Source organism: Primulina huaijiensis, chromosome 17 (genome assembly GCF_012295235.1).
Source record: "Primulina huaijiensis isolate GDHJ02 chromosome 17, ASM1229523v2, whole genome shotgun sequence".
In the NCBI taxonomy this organism is placed as follows: domain Eukaryota; kingdom Viridiplantae; phylum Streptophyta; class Magnoliopsida; order Lamiales; family Gesneriaceae; genus Primulina; species Primulina huaijiensis.
In genome coordinates, this window is record NC_133322.1 from 5,873,466 (window position 1) to 5,893,385 (window position 19,920).

Sequence of the window (19,920 nt, forward strand, 5' to 3'; positions counted from 1 at the left end):
TTTTGATATATATCTGATATCTGCTTCATGCTTTATATTAATTATATGATTGCATGTTTCGTTGATTTATACTGGGATTTGTTCTCACCGGAGTTATCCGGCTGTTGTCGTGTTTGTATGTGTGCATGACAACAGGTGGGACAGGTTCAGGGTCGAGGAAATGAAGAGAGAGATCGTGATTAGAGTGGAGACTACGGACTTGATCTGAGATAGGGTTGAACACTTGATATGTAGTCGTTAAACCTTAGTCTTAAATGATTGTATATAGTACAAGACTTGTACTTTACTTTTATACTGATATGTATAGTAGAGTGATTCCATTACGTTCCGCATTTGATATTATATTAAAAAAAAAAATTAGACCCTATTTATTATAATTGATTAATTAGTCCCAATGACGATTAAGAACATGATTAGCGTCCGGGTCCCCACACCTTGAGTGAAAAGACCATCAAAATTTAGAATTTGGATATAGTATTATACCAATTAAGAAATTTAAATTATATAGTTATTATGGACTATAGTTTTTCGTAAACATAAAAGCCAATCTGTCCATAACGATTTTTTTCAATATCGAAATCGGAAAGGTGTTTTTTTTTTTTCCCAATATTCTTATTGATGTAGTGATAATAAACCTCTCCTCGATCGATAAGGAAAAGGCTTACGTTGAGCAATCAGCAAAAACCCCCCACCCTCATTATAATTTTTTAAAAATGGGTTTTTCTTCTTGGTAATTTTATTTTTAAGTCTATTGAGTATTTTCTTTTTAGAAAAACAAGGGTCTCTCTCATCCTCTCATCTTGTGGGAGAGTAGTCTCTTTTGTTTTTTGTTTTCTCCAAAATCTCCTTTTTTTCCCATTCTTTTACCTATATCATTTTTCTAAAAAATGTCACGTCACGAGCCCAATCCCACATATGTGTGAATACACAACAAGTGTCTATAAGAACTACTTCGTACGTATAATTCTCGTATTACGAAAATGACTAACTCAATCTGTTATAGAAATTCATTATAATTTGTTTTAAACTTTGATTTTAAGTCATGTGAGACAAAGATTATTACAAAATATATTTTTCAAAAAATAATTTAAAATAATATTATAATATAAATTTTAAAATACATAACACTAAAGAACTTGTGTGCAATGATTTTCCAAGAAATCGAACTGATTTGGAATATGCCATAGGAATATGTGCTTAGGTTCGTTCCTCTTTGACGTCGAGCCAATAAAAGTGGTGAATGAGGTCGTACATTAATTATTTGACTTTCACTATGTGTACTGTGTTTTCTTTGTTTGCCTTCGCACCAAATCTCACGTCTCAAATGTTTCAAAGTCCAAAATGAATAATGAGATTATACTATAATTTTAATTTCAAACTGAATTATTTCAATTTTGGGGGTCAAATTTTGAAATTAATTTTTTTTTTAAATTGTGCCTTAGTAGATTTTGGATTACCGACCACTAAAAAAAATTCAATTGGTTATAGATGTTAATCACGATCTGATAAATATTTTTTTCCATAGAAATTGAAATATATGTTTAAATAGTAACTCCCCTTCAAATTTATCCAGAGAAGACTTTCCACACATGTGATTACATTTTTTTTAAAGAAATAAGCACATTTTTTTCGTAGGTATATTGTGATACGGTCTCACGGATTTATATTCGTGAAACAGGTCATTCTGATTCACATTTTCAATGAAAAATAGTACTTTTGATATAAAAATAATATTTTTCATGAGTTTGTCTCATGAGAGTTTTTGTGTTTTGTTTATATGTGAAGTTTTATATTTTTTACAGGATTGTATTATTGTATAAATTATTACAGATTAACTATAGTTTTTTTTATATTATAATAATTGATTTATTAGTTCATAATGCCCCAAAAAGAAGGTTCAAAATTTTGTTCCTATTGTTATCGTAAGGATTAAAACATTATATTTCATGTTGAAACCTGATTGTCTGCGTTTCTGATCATGTGTACAACATTTTATTGTCACACGCTTTTACTCAATATCACCTTTTATTTTAACAAATTGTTTTTGCTTTAGACTAGATGGTATTTGAAAATTCAATAATTTGACTGAATTAATAAATGAATTATTATTTAATCATTCATACTAATATAATAATTAATAACTATTAGAAAGGCATTATTGTCATACACAAAAATTCTTGTGAGACGGTCTCACGAGTAAATTTTCTGAGATGGGTATTATGTTTGGGTCATCCATGAAAAGTTATTATTTTTTATTGTAAATATGAGAATAGTTGACCCGTTTAACGGATAAAGATCTGTAAAAACGTCTCACAAGAGACCTACTCATTGTCATATTAAGAGAGCAATCCATGAATGAATTAATAAATGCAACATTATCTTTAGCTATATTTTTTTTTTTTACAACAGCAAGTAATCCATCCTCCGTAGAGCCCTAAAAATTACTAACTCGCAATACTTTCCAAACTTGAATACCAATTCACACATTATGTAAATTTCTAAAATACCTACACTGATGTAAATGAGACAAAAATCTAACATAGTTCTAGTGAGAGATATCGTGCCATAAAATCAAAAACCATTTCGCATAAATCTCTATATTTTGATTGGAGATAATATTATTTTGAAATTATATGTCTTCAATCTCAAGATTCCGATGGAAAAAACCAAACATTTTCTTCTCATCAACAACTCTAAATCATCTGAATCAATATATTTTTTATTACTACTTTAGCACATAAACAACATTGTACGTCACATGCCATGTTCAGCTCCACACTTTAACGTCAAAATCAAATTATTTTAGTTAACCAAAGGTCAATAATAATATAAAAAATTTATGAGACGTTTTATTGATCAATTTTTAAGTGATTCATGAAAAATTATTATTTTTTATATAAAAAATATTATTTATTATTATAAATATAGACAGAATTATCCGATCTCATAATATATTATAGATAAAACCGTCTTACAAAAATTCTAATAAAATTGAATCAACATCCATGCCTTTTTACTAATTTATCATAAAAATATAAAAAAATATTATTTATTATTATAAATATAAACAGAATTATCCGATCTCATAATATATTATAGATAAAACGTCTTACAAAAATTCTACTAAAATTCAATCAACATCCATGCCTTATTACTAATTTATCATAAAAATAATACTACAATATAATAATACTACCTATCAGGATAGCATCTTCACATTTCTTCAAAATTCAAGAAAAAAAAATTGCATAAATAACAAGAAGTCACGATGGAATCAAGAACAAGAACCGAATCTTCAACATCTTCCAGAACACCACCTCCTCTGTTTCTTCGGAAGATATTTTTATGAAAACTGTTTTTTTCTTCTTCTTTGTACCATAAAACGAAAACCATGATCTAGAAATTCTGTAGAAAACTGCGAAAATCATCTTTGGTCCAAGCCTCGGAAGCTTCCACCACTTTCCCTTTTCAGCTGCCATCTCCAAATTTCCGTGACTCACACCGAAAATCTTTAGCCACCTGTTTTCGACTTTCAAAGCTTTAAATTCTTGGAGAAAAAAAAAAACCTTTTAAATACGGACCACATTTCTAGTTATTACAAGAGAAAAAGACGAATTTTTTGTGTGTTCATAATTCAAAGTTCTTAGGCTATCAAAAGGGGAACCTTTGTCGAAAGAAACATAATATTTTCAGGCATCCACGGTCATCGTGTTAGTTGTGCTGCGGCGGAGTTGAGGTGAGCGGTGACCTTGATAAATTACAGCAAAGGTTTGAAGAATCCAAGAAACGGGTTTCTGGCGTTGGAGACTATGGGATTGGAGTGTAATTCGATGCCTAAAATCGTGAATGGGGAGTATGGTTACATTTTGGAGGATGTGCCACACTTGTCTGATTATATTCCTAACCTTCCTGTACGTATAATTGTCTCAGTAAATGTCTTAAAAATTTGCATATTATGGGTGGTAAGTACACATGATTGAGCTTTAAGATATTGATGTTTCTTAGGTAGACTTGTTTCTTGTGTAAATTATCTTAAATTTATATAGACTACGTGTTTCCTGGCAATTTTCTGTTGTAAATTGGAAAGAAAAATCGTTTTTATGTGATTCCATGGTGATCGAAACACGAAAAGTTTCCCGACGAGTTCTGCTCTGTTTTGGTATCTTTTCCCTTGCTCTGTTCTTGATTTTCCCCTTTTTTCATTTCATAACAGCGTACATGGATGGTTTGAACTTATTATTGATATGTACTTGATTGTACCTATTGAGTTACATTGGAATCATTAAGATTTGATCCGGTGGTAGAGCTAGGAGTTTGATATAGAGTGGGGGGATTGCGTTTTTGTATATGTTTACAAAATGGAGAGGGGAGATCACCCCGCCGACTAACCGTGTCTCCGCCACGGATTTGATCATTTTGTATGATATTGTGCATGTGCTCTTATCATGGGGATCTTTCGCCTAATTTTGTACTTATGGTTCATTTGTTGTGGGCAGGTTTATCCGAATCCTTTGGAAGATAATACTGCATATTCAACTGTTAGGTAAGTTCATACGTCTCGTTTTGGTTTCTTGAATCTTCATCATGTGGTGTACCGTTTTTTCGCATCCGATGAACCGTGGAAGTTGTAAAAATTTTGTGTTTTGACAATTAAAACTCCTTTGAGCGTCCTATGATTTAAACCATTAATAGGCTTTCATATTTGATTTACCTTTGCGTTTAAGAAACACTGGATACCAAATCAATCCGAGATTAGCGGAATTGGTCTTTTTTGTAAATCTCTATGAACGATCTATAATCAACCACCTTCTTCAATTACCTGAATCAGGTCCACAATCAAAAACCGAATTCCTCATATAGATTGTATTAGAGATCTAAACGAAATTTGTGTCGCTGAAATTTAAACATCTGGTGGCAGCACAGCAGTGCTGTGGATGAGCTGCCTTGTGCTTCCAAGAGAAAATTTTGGGTGAACAATAACTTGTGTATAAAAGTTTTGTTTTTAATTCAACTATTGATCACACACACACATATATATATTAAAAGTCTCTTCTTGATCTAATCAGGATACTGTTTTTCATTATTAAAAAACTCTCATATGTGTATTTTCACTCTTGAAAATACCATGCACAATTAAATTATTATCAACTTTTGATTATACAATATCATATATATACACGCATATATGTGCATATATATTTATTTATGTTTAAAATTAAATAAATTTTATTTAATTACTTAATTAATTAATATATTCTAGACTCTTCTAGAATGTTCCATAAGAATTTTGCACTTAGTAGTCATTACTACTAATTTGTTATTTAATTAGTATATTCTAAATTTACTAAATAAATAATTATGAACTCATAACACCGATCGATAATAAGACAATGCTGATATATGGAGGGTACAAATCTCGTTCACATGATAAAAAATGAAAATTTCAAATTCACTGATCCATTTTTGTCATCTGTCAGTTTTGTGAAATCCTTCCCTAAAACAAGTTCCACTTTCTCACTTAACTAGGCCGTTAAACTAAATTCCACAACTTCCAATATGGAATCAACTTATAAGCTCATTTATAATCAATTTGTTTGATCTCCATCAAACTACAGTCGCCGAATTCAACTTCTTGAACTTGACAGTCGCCAAATTCTATACCACTTTAATTTTCTATGTAGGACAAACCCATAGTTCTCTAATTTCCATTCACAAATGGAAAGCTCATTAACACACACAACCCAATATATATATAATCCAACAGTCGGTTTGCATGATTTGGTGAGGGTTGATCGTTATTACTTTATTTTTTAACAGGCAATATTTTGTTCATGTTGATGATTCCGTACCACAAAAGGTCAGTCGTTTTTCGAGAATACGAGCTTCAAGTGAATAAATTTATGTTGGCGTTCAGCTCTTACATGGCTTTTTATTGATGAATGGTGTACGACATCCTTGTTTATTTCTGTAGGTGGTTGTTCACAAGGATAGTCCAAGAGGAGTTCATTTTAGACGAGCTGGTCCTCGCGAAAAAGTAGTGTATACACTGCTTATACAAAGTCTTATTATTACATGTTTCATGCGTTGAAATTAGACAAGAGTTTTAATTTTTTTCAGGTTTATTTCGAGTCTGAAGACGTTCATGCTTGTATTGTCACGTGTGGAGGTTTATGCCCTGGTTTAAACACAGTTATTCGGGAAATAGTATGCGGTTTAAATCATATGTATGGGGTAAATCGAGTTATAGGAATAAATGTAAGTAGATTCCTTGTTACATCTGTAGAGTTAAAAGGTATAGCTTTATCTATATTCACCACCTGGAGCTTTGAATGTGTAGGGAGGATACCGAGGTTTTTACTCGAAAAACACCGTCTCTCTGACGCCCAACTCTGTAAACGACATTCATAAACGTGGGGGAACTATTTTGGGGACTTCTCGGGGTGGTCATGACACCAAAAAGATTGTTGATAGCATTCAGGACCGTGGAATCAACCAGGTACACGAAAATTTAGTTGCCATCAAAATATGTTGAATATTGTAAAAGTTTATTCTAATGTTGCATTTTTGCCTTTGATTTCAGGTCTACATAATAGGAGGAGATGGAACACAGAAAGGCGCTGCAGTAATTTTTGAGGTATTTTTTCATTATCATTTTCCTATATTGAAGCCATTTGAACAATGTCTAGAATCTGAGTTTAAGTTGTTTTTCGTTGTCCTAAAGGAAATCAAAAGACGTGGTCTAAAGGTTGCGGTGGCGGGTATTCCCAAAACTATAGATAACGACATTCCGGTATTTATGCTGTTGATATTGCTCACAAGTGTACCTTGAAACTATCCAATCTATGTTATCCTGGCTTATCCCCTGTTATCTACTACTCTAGGTGATAGACAAATCATTCGGTTTTGATTCTGCTGTCGAGGAAGCCGAACGCGCTATTAATGCCGCACATGTTGAAGCTACAAGTATCGAGAATGGAATCGGTTTTGTGAAGTTAATGGGAAGATTTAGTGGTACATTTTATAACGTCTTCTCTATCTTTCTAGTACACTCATTATTTTAGGGTAGTACGCCACGTATTTTTGTTGAAAGGAACACGTGATTGCCTGATTTGTGCGTCAAATTTTCTATTTGACACTGCATGCTATGTGCCATTTCTCAGGATTCATCGCCATGTATGCTACTCTTGCGAGTCGAGATGTGGATTGTTGCCTTATTCCGGAATCACCCTTTTATCTTGAAGGAGCTGGTGGACTTTTCGAATACATAGAGAAACGGCTGAAAGAACAAGGGCATATGGTGATTGTCATGGCAGAAGGGGCCGGACAGGAGCTACTCTCTGAGGATTTTCGAACTGCAAATCAACACGATGCTTCTGGTAATAAGCTTCTCGATGATTGTGGACTATGGATGTCTCGACGGATTAAGGTTCGACTGCCTTCTCTAATTTCTAAATTTTCCCTGTATGTTCTTCCTTTTGTGCAGCAAGTTTGTAAATTATGCTCTTGGTTTTATTTTCAGGATCATTTTTCGAAGAAAAGAAAGATGCCAATTAATCTAAAATATATAGGTACAAAACCTCTGATTTTGTGATTAATACAATGATACTGAGGATTTCGGATTCTTACAGTTTTTGCACTCGTTTGACCAACAGATCCCACATACATGATTCGGGCTATTCCTAGTAATGCATCCGATAACGTATACTGCACCCTTCTTGCTCAAAGTGCTGTTCATGGAGCCATGGCCGGGTTTACTGGTTTCACAGTAGGGCTTGTAAATGGCAGACAAACTTATATACCCTTCTATGTAAGTTCTCAGGTTATCGTAGTCTTCTACTCTTTTTGAGCATTTACCATGTTTCAAGTCTATGGAGGTTCGATATGTCTCGTTTCGTTTCGCCTGATTGTGCATTTAGTGTCTCAATTTTTATATCCCCTTTGCCTTCTGTGGATCATCCACCTTCGTCTGTCTCTACTTTCTCCTAATAATCTTGGTTTTTTTATTAGTAATTTGGATACACATAACTTTGATCCAACTCCAACTATTTCCATTTCTGAATTTTTTTTAGAATCACCACTCACTTCATTGCATCCTCTCTTCTTTTGTTTAGTTTTCTTGCACTTGTGTATATTTCAATCCTTGAGTTCTCATGCTGATAAAGAGATCGACTCGAATAATTTGCAGAGAATTAACGAAGTACGGAACAAGGTCATAATCACAGATCGAATGTGGGCAAGGCTGCTGTCTTCCACAAATCAGCCAAGTTTCTTGTCTCCAAAACAGGCCACCGAAGTTGGCGAGAAGGAACACCCGGATACGCAATTATTAGACGACAGTTTCGCAGATGGCGAAGCAGTAATTAAAGATATCACACGCTAGTTGTCGATGCTAGTTAGCGAACTTGCGCCTCGATTTTCTAGTAGAAACGCAGATAGAAGATAAACCATATATAAAGAGTACACTGGTTTGTCGCAGAAGTTGCCTTGGTTTTGTTATGTAATGAACTGCTTGAATAAATGCTAAAAGATTCAATATATTGTGTGGAAAATAACAAGCTGTTTAATCATTTGAGCATGTATGTGAGAGTTAATTGGAGTAAATTATATTTCATATACTTTTAAATAGTAATTGGCTCGTGTATCGGATGATAAAACGATATGAACACGTAATATCAGCAATAAAATTTTTTGATAGATATAAGAAATTTAAGCAGTGTAATTACTTTTTATATGGTATTTAATGTGTGCGTTGATTATATATGCACTAAATTATATTTCAACAAATCGTCACAGTATTGGACGGTTGTATCCTTATAAGAGCATCCACGGTGGGACGTTTCAAATATTTATAGACCCGTCACCCGTTAATCCATGTCATCAAATCAAATATCCTCATTCTTTAGTATCTCTCATTCCACGATCAAATATAATATCAACCAAATATTTATGTAGTAGGTCTATTGTGAGACGGTCTAACGAATCTTTATCAGTGAGACGGGTCAACCCTACCGATATTCACAATAAAAAGTAATACTCTTAGTATAAAAAGTAATGCTTTTTCATAGATGACCCAAATAAGATATATGTATCATAAAATACGACTCGTGAGATCGTTTCACACAAATTTTTGACATATCTATGGACTATGGGTTTCATTGTTATTTTATTACTCTTTATTTATTTTTTATTTAAATATAATGATTTATACTTTTAAAATTTTTTCTTTAATATCATTAATTTCATTTACAATTTTTCCCTTAATATTTTAGTTTAATATTGAATTTATGTATATAGTTTTACAATTTTCCGTTAATATTTTAAATTAATATGGAATTTATGTATATATTTCGACAATTTTAACATAGCAGAACAACTTGACATTTCATGATCGAAGTTGAGTGGACCAAGGCTACTTTAAAATAAGAAATATTTAATTTTTTAAAAAGTTAGGGCATGAATCGGAATGTTGAACCAAAAAACAATGATACTGATGAAGTATCAATATGGATTCAAACAAAGAGATAGAATCTTACTTGCACGGTGAAAGTCCGGATGTGACAGAAGTATAAAGATATTTACATTGTAAAATCCATTACTTCATAAAAAATAGTTAGGTTCACATACGCATTATATTAACACATTTATTCTCTCACATTCATTTTAACATTAATACTCATTATTTGTATGTCTCGTAGTCCACTCATTCATCTTTATTCTTATTTTACATTAAATAAATAGAGTTTCAAATTTATTTACACAATTTAAATTATTGTTATTTAATATAAATAATAATATAATTTTTATATATATTTATTCCATGAAATTATTTTATCTTATTTTATGAAAAATATGGATAATTTAGTGGAATTTGTGAATTTTGGGAAGAAGTATTTTCTTCGACATTTTTGGATAATTCACGAAATTTCTAAAAAAACCTCGGTTATTTTCATCCATTCGGGAATAAAATAGGATTATAGAAATAAATTTTTAAAATAAAATTGAGATGATGAAAATAGTAAAGATAATATTTTTGGAGTAATTTATGATTTAGAATAATGTGTTTTAATGTTTGAAATAATTTGTGGAATGTGTGAATATTTATATATGAATATTTGATTTTTTTTTAAAATAGCCGTTAAAATAATTTTTTAATTTTTTTAAAAAATCAACCGTTAATTTTTTTATTTTAAAAAATAAATATTAAAATATTTTAATTATTTAAAAAAATAAAACTAAATAAAATATATATAAAGTGTCATGTGAGCCAACCCCTCAAGTTTTTTTTTTGGCGTGTGCTTCGGTTCAAACAATTGAACGCCCAGACTGATGTGACCAAGTGGGTGAGTGATTAACAATCATCCACATTGTTTTGAACATCAATGTAGGTGCTCTAATAAATGAATTCAAATGACGAGATCTAATAAAACAATTTCAATTTTAAACGGATTTAATTCATGTCCAAGTAAGCATATTTCAAATTTGCTAATTCATTTGCTCCGAACATTTATATATATCTCGAGCGGAAGATTTGAGATCTAAATCAACTCAAATCCCTCGACCTAAACATATCTCAAGCCAACCCCAATCCTAGGCCAAAATAACATTTGTGGGTTGCGCCAAATTTAGTGCAAATCATTTCTTTCTTTTTCTAAATATTTATTTTTAAATTATTGTAAATATTTAATGAATAAGAAAATAATTATTGTTTTAATGCAATAATACAATTTCTAATTAATGATGTTATTAGCTAAACTTATTTAAAACCGCTTATAAGCTCTCACATCTTCTAAATTATTTTAGGAGTTTATAAGATGTGGGTTTTATTTTAAAAAAATGTCGTTAAAGTATTTGGATAAATTTATTTTAAACAACTTAAAAGATGTTAATGTATTTAGTATTATAAGATCTTTTTATTGTCAAAATTACCAAAAATATCTATAATATTTATATTTTTATACTATATATTAAGTGCGAGACCATTAGAGTCACAAACTTAGAGTACACCAAAATATTTAATTCCATAATTACTATTTTTATCATACTAAAAACCTTTTCAAGTCACTCCATATTTACATATAAAAAAATCTAAACAAAACTTTCTTTTTAAATCGAACAACTCTTCNTATATAATATTATTGGGTAATGTAAATATATATATATAAGAAAATAGTTTTATAATTTTAATATTTTAAAAAATAAATGTATTTAATATTTCTATTTAGAAAAATTTATGTTATTTGAAGAAAAAAATATTTAATATTATTTTTAATGTGTGTAAATAAAATGTTGATTAAAAAAATATAGTTAATAATTTACTTAATAATACTTATTGGGAACCAATATACTTGGTTTTGATTTGAAAAAGGCTAAATTTGTATCGGTTTCAGATCAATTCAATCCGTTAACCATGCATATAAACAAGTTCACAACAAATCCACGGCAAACTTGAAATACATCTTAAAATTCAGGGGGGGAGAACTTCGGACCGAACAGATTCTGAGTTTCCGCAGTCTGGTTTCTTTGAATCTGCGGAAAGATCAAGAAGATAGGGAGAAGACCAGCTTATTTGAATTGAAATGGGGATAAGATTCGTATTGATGGTAAACAAGCAAGGACAGACCCGTCTAGCTCAGTATTACGAATACCTAACCCTCGAGGAACGACGCGCTCTCGAAGGTGAAATCGTCCGCAAATGTCTCGTCCGCACCGGGCAACAGGTCTCTGCTTTTCTGTATTTTGCTACGATTTCGCGTTTGTTTCGATATGCTGTTCGTTGAAAAGATGAAAAGAGAGTATTTTTTGAGTCGCTTCCGTCGACTGGATCGAATTTAGCCCGAGAAGATGAAAAAATGCACATGATTTGATTGATTGCACTTGCTCCTTGATCTTCCATCTCCTTGTTTTAGTCTCTCATGGATTCTTGTTGGTAAATTTTGTCCTTTTCATGTGGATTTTACTCTGCTATCTAATTTGGTGAGTAGCTGCATGAAGTTGACTTTGAAACTTCCTGGCGGTTTGGATTCTGATGAAGGAAAAACAATATATGGCTATTTCGACAGCATAGTGCCATACTAGCAGATGTTATGGTTATGCTAATTTATTCGATTCTCATTGTTTCTTTGGAACATAGGTTGTGGACTTGGTGCAATTTTTAATCACAACTATGTGATCTTGTTGACAAGTTCTGATTGTACATTGTGAAATAGTTTCTAAGTACAGTGACTAGGATGTGCTGAAAGCCACTTTCTCCAGTCACCGAAAATGTACTTTGAAAGCTCAAATCACTTACTTTATTAAATGATAGGGACTTTTAGTCTTTTTTGCTGATGTAGTTCTATTTTTCCATCTTCATTTTCATGTTCACTTCGCTATTAAGCTACTACTTGTTAAGTTGAATGATAAAGATGTGTATCTGTAGGTTAGGGGTATCTCTCTGGCCAAATGTAAGGTGCTTAAGTTTTTGGTAATCGTGCTTGTAATAAAATTTGTTTGCGTTGTCTTGAAATCTCAAATCACCTGCTTTATTACAGGATAGTGACTTTGAGTCTTTTTTGCATTTAGTTTTATTTTTCCATCTTCTTTTCCATGTCCACTTTCCTTACTAGGCTACTTCTTGTTAAATTGAGTGACAGAAAATATGTATCTTTAGGTTTAGGGTATTCCTCTTGCCATATGTAAGTTGCTCAAGCTTTGGTAATATTGCTCGTGGTTTATCATATATTCTAAACTTTTATTTTGGCTATATATTGAACAGTGTTCCTTTGTTAAGCATCGAAGCTACAAAATTGTGTATAGGCGATATGCATCACTGTTTTTCCTGGTTGGTGTAGACAATGAGGAAGTAAGTTTTACAGTTCTAGAGTTATTGATCTTCCTTTGTGCATTATATTCTACACCTTCCTATTGTTGTTTCTTCCATAGTCTGTTTGACTTGTGAATTTTAGGTCAATAAAATATTCAAAAGTAACAGTAATAATGGTAATAGGTCCATGAAAATTGAAGGATAACCGCAAAATTGTTTCCTTTTGGAATGGTTAATATTATTGAGTGGCTGTGTTGATGATATCTCACGTACAGTTTTGTTATTTTGGATTAAATGTGAAATGGTTTATCTTTTGCAATTAATGGATGACATCATTATCCATGAATCCAGTCCATCATTATTGAACCAAGCGCATTGAAGTGGATCGACATTTTATCCGTGAAAGAATTGAAAAAAAAGATCCCTACTCAATTGCAAGTGGTAGATATTCTAAAAAAAGTATTTCGTAGACCAAGTTTTCAAGAGTTGTGTTTCAAGTTGGGCATGATGAATTTATATGACCCATATCTACAGAGAGCGTAGTATAATGGATTATTATCAGAGCTGTAGAATAATGGATTGTTATCAGATTATCATGATTGATATGATATTGAAGTGGATTGACATTTCATTATTGAAAAGATTGAAAAAGTGATAGTTTTACCGAACTATATCCTACTCAATCACAAGTGGCAGATATTCACACAAAAGTACTTCTTAGAGCAAGTTTTCAAGAGTTGTGGTTCAAGTTGTGCATGATGAATTTATAAGACCCAACTTGAGGGAGTGCAAAATAATTGATTATTATATGTATTATCTTTATATTTGAATTCTTAGGATTAGAATACATAGTATCTAGTTATCCCTTAGATTTAGTAATTTACTTAACATACGAGTCTATAAAGTTCATTGTATCTAACATTTAATTTCTATTAAATCTAATGAAGTTTTTATCTTCAAGCTAGACATGATGAATCTATATGACCCAACTTGAGGGGATTGTAGAATAATGGATTATTATCAGATTATCAAGATTGATAGGATATTTGTATTATCTTTTATATTTGAATTCTTAGGATTGGAATAACTAGTATCTAGATATCCCTTAGATTTAGTAATTTAGTTAACTTATGAGTCTATAAAATTCATTGTATCTGACATTTATTTTCAATTAATTCTAAAGAAGTATTAATCTTTTTCTGCTACTGTCTTGTAAACTAAACTTATTATTCACGAATGACGTATTAGGGTTCAGTTGATTGTGAAATATGTCTGTTGACAAGCATGATTATGTTAAATAAAATTATCTCTTGTTTCCCCAGAGTTTCATACCAAAATAGCATTCTTGCTCTTCACCCATGCTAAAAAGTTGAAGATTCATGATTTGCTTGGTGGCCCTGTTTGCAGAATGAGCTTGCGATTCTGGAGTTCATACACCTCCTAGTTGAAACTATGGATCGACATTTTGGTAATGTGGTAAGTTTCTTTTTATATCATAAAATTAAAGTTTGAATGATGTTTCGCCGTCTCCGCCTTTAAAAGATCATTAAGCATCTGAGTTGCAAATTTGCAGTGTGAGCTGGACATCATGTTTCATTTGGAGAAAGCACACTTCATGCTGGAAGAAATGGTGATGAACGGTTGTATTGTTGAGACAAGCAAGGCCAATATTCTGTCTCCAATACAGCTAATGGACAAAGCATCATAGGCTGGTGAGTCTTTTGCGCTCAAAATATTGCAACATTTGGTACCATGTTAGCCGTTAGGTTTTGGATTACTTTTTAATATAATTCTCGTGTAGTTACTTCTAATTCTGCAAAAATTGATTGAATTCTTATTTCAAAGGAGCTGAGTTCTGAGTTCTTGTTTATGCAAAATACGGTATAATTGGATGATCATATCATGAAGAATAAAGAATGATGCTCGGCTTATCGAATCACGTCTGATGACAATCGATGCAAGTGCAACAGCCCAGGCTTTTAGCTCGAATTAACCGGGGTATAAAAAATATCTTGATTAGTGTCCCGGATTGGTTAGTCAGAATTTTAAAAGTTCATATTCTCTTTTAAACATTTATATCCTCCTTCATTCTCAAAATAATAAAAGCTATAGAAAAGAACCACCAAATTGTATAAATACTACCTCAAGTTGAGTAACTACATCGTGTCTCCCAAAAAAAAGAAAAAAAAACTATACCGTGAACAATTCCACTATAAGGTCCAAAACCTAATCCACGTGTCGACCTTTTTATATTCAGATTCAGATTATGATCTTGACAACTTTTTTATATCCAGGTAAATACAAATTCGGAGACAAAACTGATACTTGCTTGAATTCGTAAACTATGATTAAAAAGCTTACTCATCGACAACAGTAGTGATAAAGACAAAGTCGTGACCAAATATATTCCAAATAATGATGCACGAATTGGACATGCCTATCTTGGGACCAAATATGCTTTACTGACTTAATCTTGTTCAAACTAACACAATTAAAAACCCTTCATCGCCCTTCATCCATGGTAATGGTCAGTTCATTATTGGAGATTGTCTCCGGTTTTGAAGACGAAGAGGAAGACGCAACAGATAGACGTCTCCTCACTACAAAAGCCGGTTGAGTCGTGGGTGGAAGAGGAGATGTTTCACTGTCAAGCATTACAACAACATTTGACATGGTGGGACGATCACCGGGATCTTCTTGGACACACAACAACCCGATATTTATGCACTTCATCACTTGAGATGCATCGCATGTTTCCACCAGTGTAGGATCTGTCAAATCTAGGGCCTTGTTTTCTGTCCACAGTATCCATGCCTGTTAATGCAACTAACAAAATGAATACAATTATACACAGAAGAATCTCTTATATTTATATGCACTCCGAAGTTGCTGGTGTAACCATGTGGGATCACAATAAAACATTTTAGAATTTGAATGAGTGATGGAACTAACATATCTTAAGAGATTTAACACTTGTTCCGGATTGTAAAATCCGGTGTTCTTCTTCCCACTGACTATTTCAAGCAACACAACTCCAAAACTGAATACATCAGACTTGGTTGAGAATTTCCCTTCCAAGGCATATTCAGGCGACATATAGCCCCTGCTCGAAGAAACACGAGCAATTTAATTTTGGGATAATCGTTTATGTCAACTTGGAATGGTACGTGTTTCAGAATGTGTAAGAAAACTTACAGTGTCCCAATGACATTCTTGGTGCTTGCCTCGGCTCTGCCTTCAACAATCCTAGCCAATCCAAAGTCTGATATTTTGGGGTTCATGTTTTCATCTAACAAAATGTTGCTTGTCTTCAAATCTCTATGAATAACCCTCAACCTCGAATCTTGATGAAGATAAAGAAGCCCTCGAGCTATCCCTAAGATAATGTCGAATCTCTTCTTCCAGTCAAGCAACAATCTGTTTTCTTGATCTGACGAAACAAATAACCCGAGAAAAACTTTGATGCTAATATTCAAGATAAGGATTGCTAAAGTCCTACTAAATAAATATCCTACCAAATATAAAGGCATCTAAGCTTCTATTGGGCATGTATTCATATAGTAAGAGTTTTTCGTGTTTGTTGAGGCTGTATCCTAGAAGTCTCACAAGGTTTCGATGCTGAAGCTTGGAGATCAAGACAACTTCATTCTGGAATTCCTTGATGCCTTGACCAGAGCAACTGGACAGCCTCTTCACTGCAATTTCTTGTCCTCCGGGAAACTTTCCCTGCAAAAATTTAGAACAGTAACACCCGTTGATGCATAAGAAAGAATAACCTTCTTTTCTTTCGAAATAAGTACTATGAGTAGCAGCAATGTGCTCACCTTATAGACGGAGCCAAATCCACCTCGCCCGAGTTTATTTGCATCAGAGAATTTATCAGTAGAAGATGAAACAATATCCAAACTATAGAAAGGTACATCAATGGCCTTCGTGCTGTCCTTTTCGATATTCATCAAGTCATCCACCGGTCCTTCATATTCATGTGAGAAGATCACCGGCTTCTCTTCAATGTTCCCTTCATTGTGATTTGTGCATAGAAATGGAAGTGTTTTTTAAAAAATAGAGGGTAGCTAGAGATCAAAATGAGATACTTGCATTATTTTCTTCTAAGAGATTTTGAGCTTCAAGGTGTATTTAGTCCAACGTTCCCTGTTCAACTTATGGGAGAAATCAAAAAAGGTATTATTAGACAAAATTGCAACGCTTACCTTCTCCTTTGAACAACCTTGTTCGGCGTACGATATTGAGGCAGCATAAAATAAGTACAATCCCAGCTACAGAAACGACAGAAACAATTACATATTTCATGTGTTTCTTGTTCTCAGGTCCTCCCTCAATGTTTGTTGATGCTGAAGAATTGCAAAATCAGTAGTTAGAAAATTTTATTGAAGTAATAATCCAACAACATAATACTGATCCGAGTACACCTACCCTTGATACAACTTACACTAGGTTCTTCCCATTTATAGCCTCGGTTGCAATAGCATCTTTTCTGTCCATCACCCTTGTCCTGGCAATATGAATTGGGCCAATCTTTACAATCTCCAGAATAATTGCACATTGGCTCCATCGGGATTCTCCAACTTATTTCTATCTGATTTCCAACTTGAACATCCGGAATGGCGTTACCAGGTTCTATGTAGCATGGGTTAGTTACAGTGAATGGTGATGATTGGTCAAGCTTCAAATTTTGGATTGATATATTTCCTGTTTTACATCCAACATCACCTTCAGAATTCTGTTGAATAACAAAACTATTTGTTGCTTTATGAATGCCTATCACTGGATATTTGCCACTCAATGTGAGGAAGCTGATTACACCTGTGGAGTTATCACAGCTGAAACCACGGTATAAAGGATCACCACAGTCTGGTCCGCTGCTCAGAGGATAAGGTATCTGGTTCAGAAAACACGGCTGACAGTTTCGCGTGGATTCTGTGACAAATACATAGAAAAGCTTCAGTAAATAACTCCGGTAGATTCTTCCCCAAGATGTCGAAGAATTAATATAGAAAACTGTGCGCAATCATATGTGATTTTGCTATCTGGCAACTGATTATTTGGCACGCCTTATTGATGGAATTGTAGAGCTTGTTATATTGTATGGTTTGGGTTGAACCTGCGCTTAATTTTACTAGAACAATACATCTATTGCAGAAATTTGACTCGAGAGATATCCTATGACAATACATTTTTGTTTAAATTTTAGCATTTTTAACGAGCTGCATAAACATTAACTAATATGATTCAAAATTACTTGTGTCTGGTGAACGAATGGAGATCCGGTTATCATCGCGATTGTCACCAATCTGGAGATTTGTAAGATCTTGCGTCCATATCCAACAATATAGATGATTTTCACCTGTTTCCCGACTTGTGATATTATCGCTTCTGGACAAATACGCCCTGCATTTGCAATCACTTAGACACTCTCTCTCGCATGTTGTATTTTTCCCAGCTATATCAAATCGCTGTGCGTTGGTGCTCTCCACTTTCTTCACGGGCAAATTCAAAAATTGCTTCATTATATCAGCATCCTCTTGGCAACTTATGGACTCCTCCTTAACACAACCTCCTGAATACCGTCCTAAATCCCAGTCTTCCTTAAATTGAGGCTTGAATCCAGGCAAACACTGGCATATTGGCTGACTCTTGCTGTCACAATTGGCTGAGTTTCCACACGGTTCATACACTTTACATCTATCATTGGGCTCTGACCACCGCAACGACCATCCTCCATAGTCATCTCCTTCAAAATATTGTATCAGTCCTGAAGAATTCATCAAAACCCGGGTAACATTGTTGTAAACGGCATGCTTTGAGAAATTATAACGTATGTATGTTGTTCTGTCTGCAAGCAATTGTCCGTTAGTTTGATCAAGTCCACCGAGCATTTGATCTACATAATTCGGTACATCGTTATAAATATTTAATGAACCTGCATCATGACTTTTCCAATAATAATCAGTCGAGATCTTCTTTATGCTGTACACATTTTGATCTTGGAGAAAACTATAGAGTCCGGTGGCGGGGTCACTTGGGGAAATCCAAGAAGTCAGACTCTTCCCGTCCATTTGCATACCGGGGATAAATGTATCAGTTGGATGATCGAAACTTTGCCATAAACTCGCCCCCGAAGACCCACCATCAAAAAGTATCAAGTTCCCAGAATCAAGAAGCTTCAGTGTCCTGTTAAGATTCCTGGTGTCCGCAACATTTGTAGCACTCCAAAACAATTTGTCTCTGTTCCAGAGCTTGACGATTCCATCGTCCTTAATCCCGAAAACTCCGGAAGCATCCGGCAATGGTGCATCTCTACCGGCCACCCACACAATGACCCTTGGGTCCCGATCATAATTATACCATATGCCTATGTATCTGTTACCTTTCTCATTGCCATCAGGAGTAAAAAAACCAAGTTTGAATCTTTTTCCTTTCGATACAAGAGTTTCACCAGTACTGTCAATTAACGGGTATCCTCCACTGATGATGCTGTCTCTAGCCTGGCACTCGAGATGATGAAAAACAGTGGATAATAGAGTGATGTAGGAGATCAAGAAAATGAAGGGAGACTGCATTTTTATGGAGATATTAATCATTTGCAAAAATTTTCATGATCCCTTCATCTTGTGCTCAGATTATGGTGGAATGATGGATGAATGAGTGAAGCCAAGTCTTGAAAAAGATAGCCCACAAGTCTTCGTTTTTCTTGGATTTTCTACCCCAAAATCTAAGTTGAACATTCTACTGCTGATTAATGACTATGCTTGGTGGAAGAAAGCTCTGTGAATTATAGTCCACGCACATGATTAGGTTATCCCCACTGTTTTCAGGCACAGAATCTCTATATTTTGGGGATTCAACATATTTAAAAGGAATTTAAGCATATTTTTCATTTCGAGTCATTTATCGACTAATCATGATTTTAGTCTACTAATTTTACTCTTTTCTATTTCAAAATTAGTCATTTTTCATCGGAGTGCTAACGCGGTATTGAACACGTCAACAATTCTCGATGTCACGCTAGTAATTTTCGGTGTCACGTCATCATTTTCTGATGTCACATCACCACTTTGGAAAAAAAAAATTGACTACAATTGAAAAAATAAAACAAA

The 19,920-nt window shown here is 33.4% G+C and overlaps 3 protein-coding genes across 6 annotated transcripts; 2 read left to right on the forward strand and 1 right to left on the reverse strand.

Moving 5' to 3' along the window:
* The first annotated feature begins 3,266 nt into the window (after positions 1 to 3,266).
* Positions 3,267 to 8,565, forward strand: LOC140963013 (ATP-dependent 6-phosphofructokinase 3-like). The gene is made up of 13 exons (XM_073422213.1): positions 3,267 to 3,911; positions 4,497 to 4,543; positions 5,818 to 5,857; positions 5,972 to 6,034; positions 6,118 to 6,255; positions 6,338 to 6,496; positions 6,581 to 6,634; positions 6,722 to 6,790; positions 6,882 to 7,011; positions 7,161 to 7,426; positions 7,520 to 7,568; positions 7,653 to 7,807; positions 8,186 to 8,565. The coding sequence occupies exons 1-13, from the start codon at positions 3,810 to 3,812 to the stop codon at positions 8,378 to 8,380; spliced, it is 1,467 nt and encodes a 488-aa protein (XP_073278314.1). The 5' UTR covers positions 3,267 to 3,809; the 3' UTR covers positions 8,381 to 8,565.
* Positions 8,566 to 11,441: 2,876 nt separating this feature from the next.
* LOC140962793 (AP-4 complex subunit sigma-like) lies at positions 11,442 to 14,758 on the forward strand. 2 transcript variants are annotated; one of them, XM_073421802.1, is made up of 5 exons: positions 11,442 to 11,717; positions 12,755 to 12,841; positions 14,210 to 14,278; positions 14,376 to 14,514; positions 14,648 to 14,758. In XM_073421802.1, the coding sequence occupies exons 1-4, from the start codon at positions 11,577 to 11,579 to the stop codon at positions 14,508 to 14,510; spliced, it is 432 nt and encodes a 143-aa protein (XP_073277903.1). In that variant the 5' UTR covers positions 11,442 to 11,576; the 3' UTR covers positions 14,511 to 14,514; positions 14,648 to 14,758. The 2 variants fall into 2 exon arrangements, with proteins under 2 accessions (XP_073277903.1, XP_073277902.1); XM_073421801.1 differs by lacking the exon at positions 14,648 to 14,758 and having other exon boundaries at positions 11,444 to 11,717; positions 14,376 to 14,638.
* A 148-nt stretch (positions 14,759 to 14,906) lies between these two features.
* On the reverse strand, positions 14,907 to 19,539 carry LOC140962792 (G-type lectin S-receptor-like serine/threonine-protein kinase At4g03230). Of its 3 annotated transcripts, XM_073421799.1 has the most exons (9): positions 18,063 to 19,539; positions 17,627 to 17,740; positions 17,237 to 17,512; positions 17,014 to 17,154; positions 16,627 to 16,820; positions 16,318 to 16,528; positions 15,998 to 16,232; positions 15,755 to 15,905; positions 14,907 to 15,616 (listed from the first exon to the last, which is right to left on the reverse strand). In XM_073421799.1, exons 1-9 carry the CDS (start codon positions 19,402 to 19,404, stop codon positions 15,305 to 15,307), a joined length of 2,976 nt encoding a protein of 991 aa, XP_073277900.1. In that variant the 5' UTR covers positions 19,405 to 19,539; the 3' UTR covers positions 14,907 to 15,304. The 3 variants fall into 3 exon arrangements, with proteins under 3 accessions (XP_073277900.1, XP_073277899.1, XP_073277901.1); XM_073421798.1 differs by having other exon boundaries at positions 17,237 to 17,740; positions 18,063 to 19,538; XM_073421800.1 differs by having other exon boundaries at positions 15,395 to 15,628; positions 17,237 to 17,740.
* Between the last annotated feature and the right edge of the window lie 381 nt (positions 19,540 to 19,920).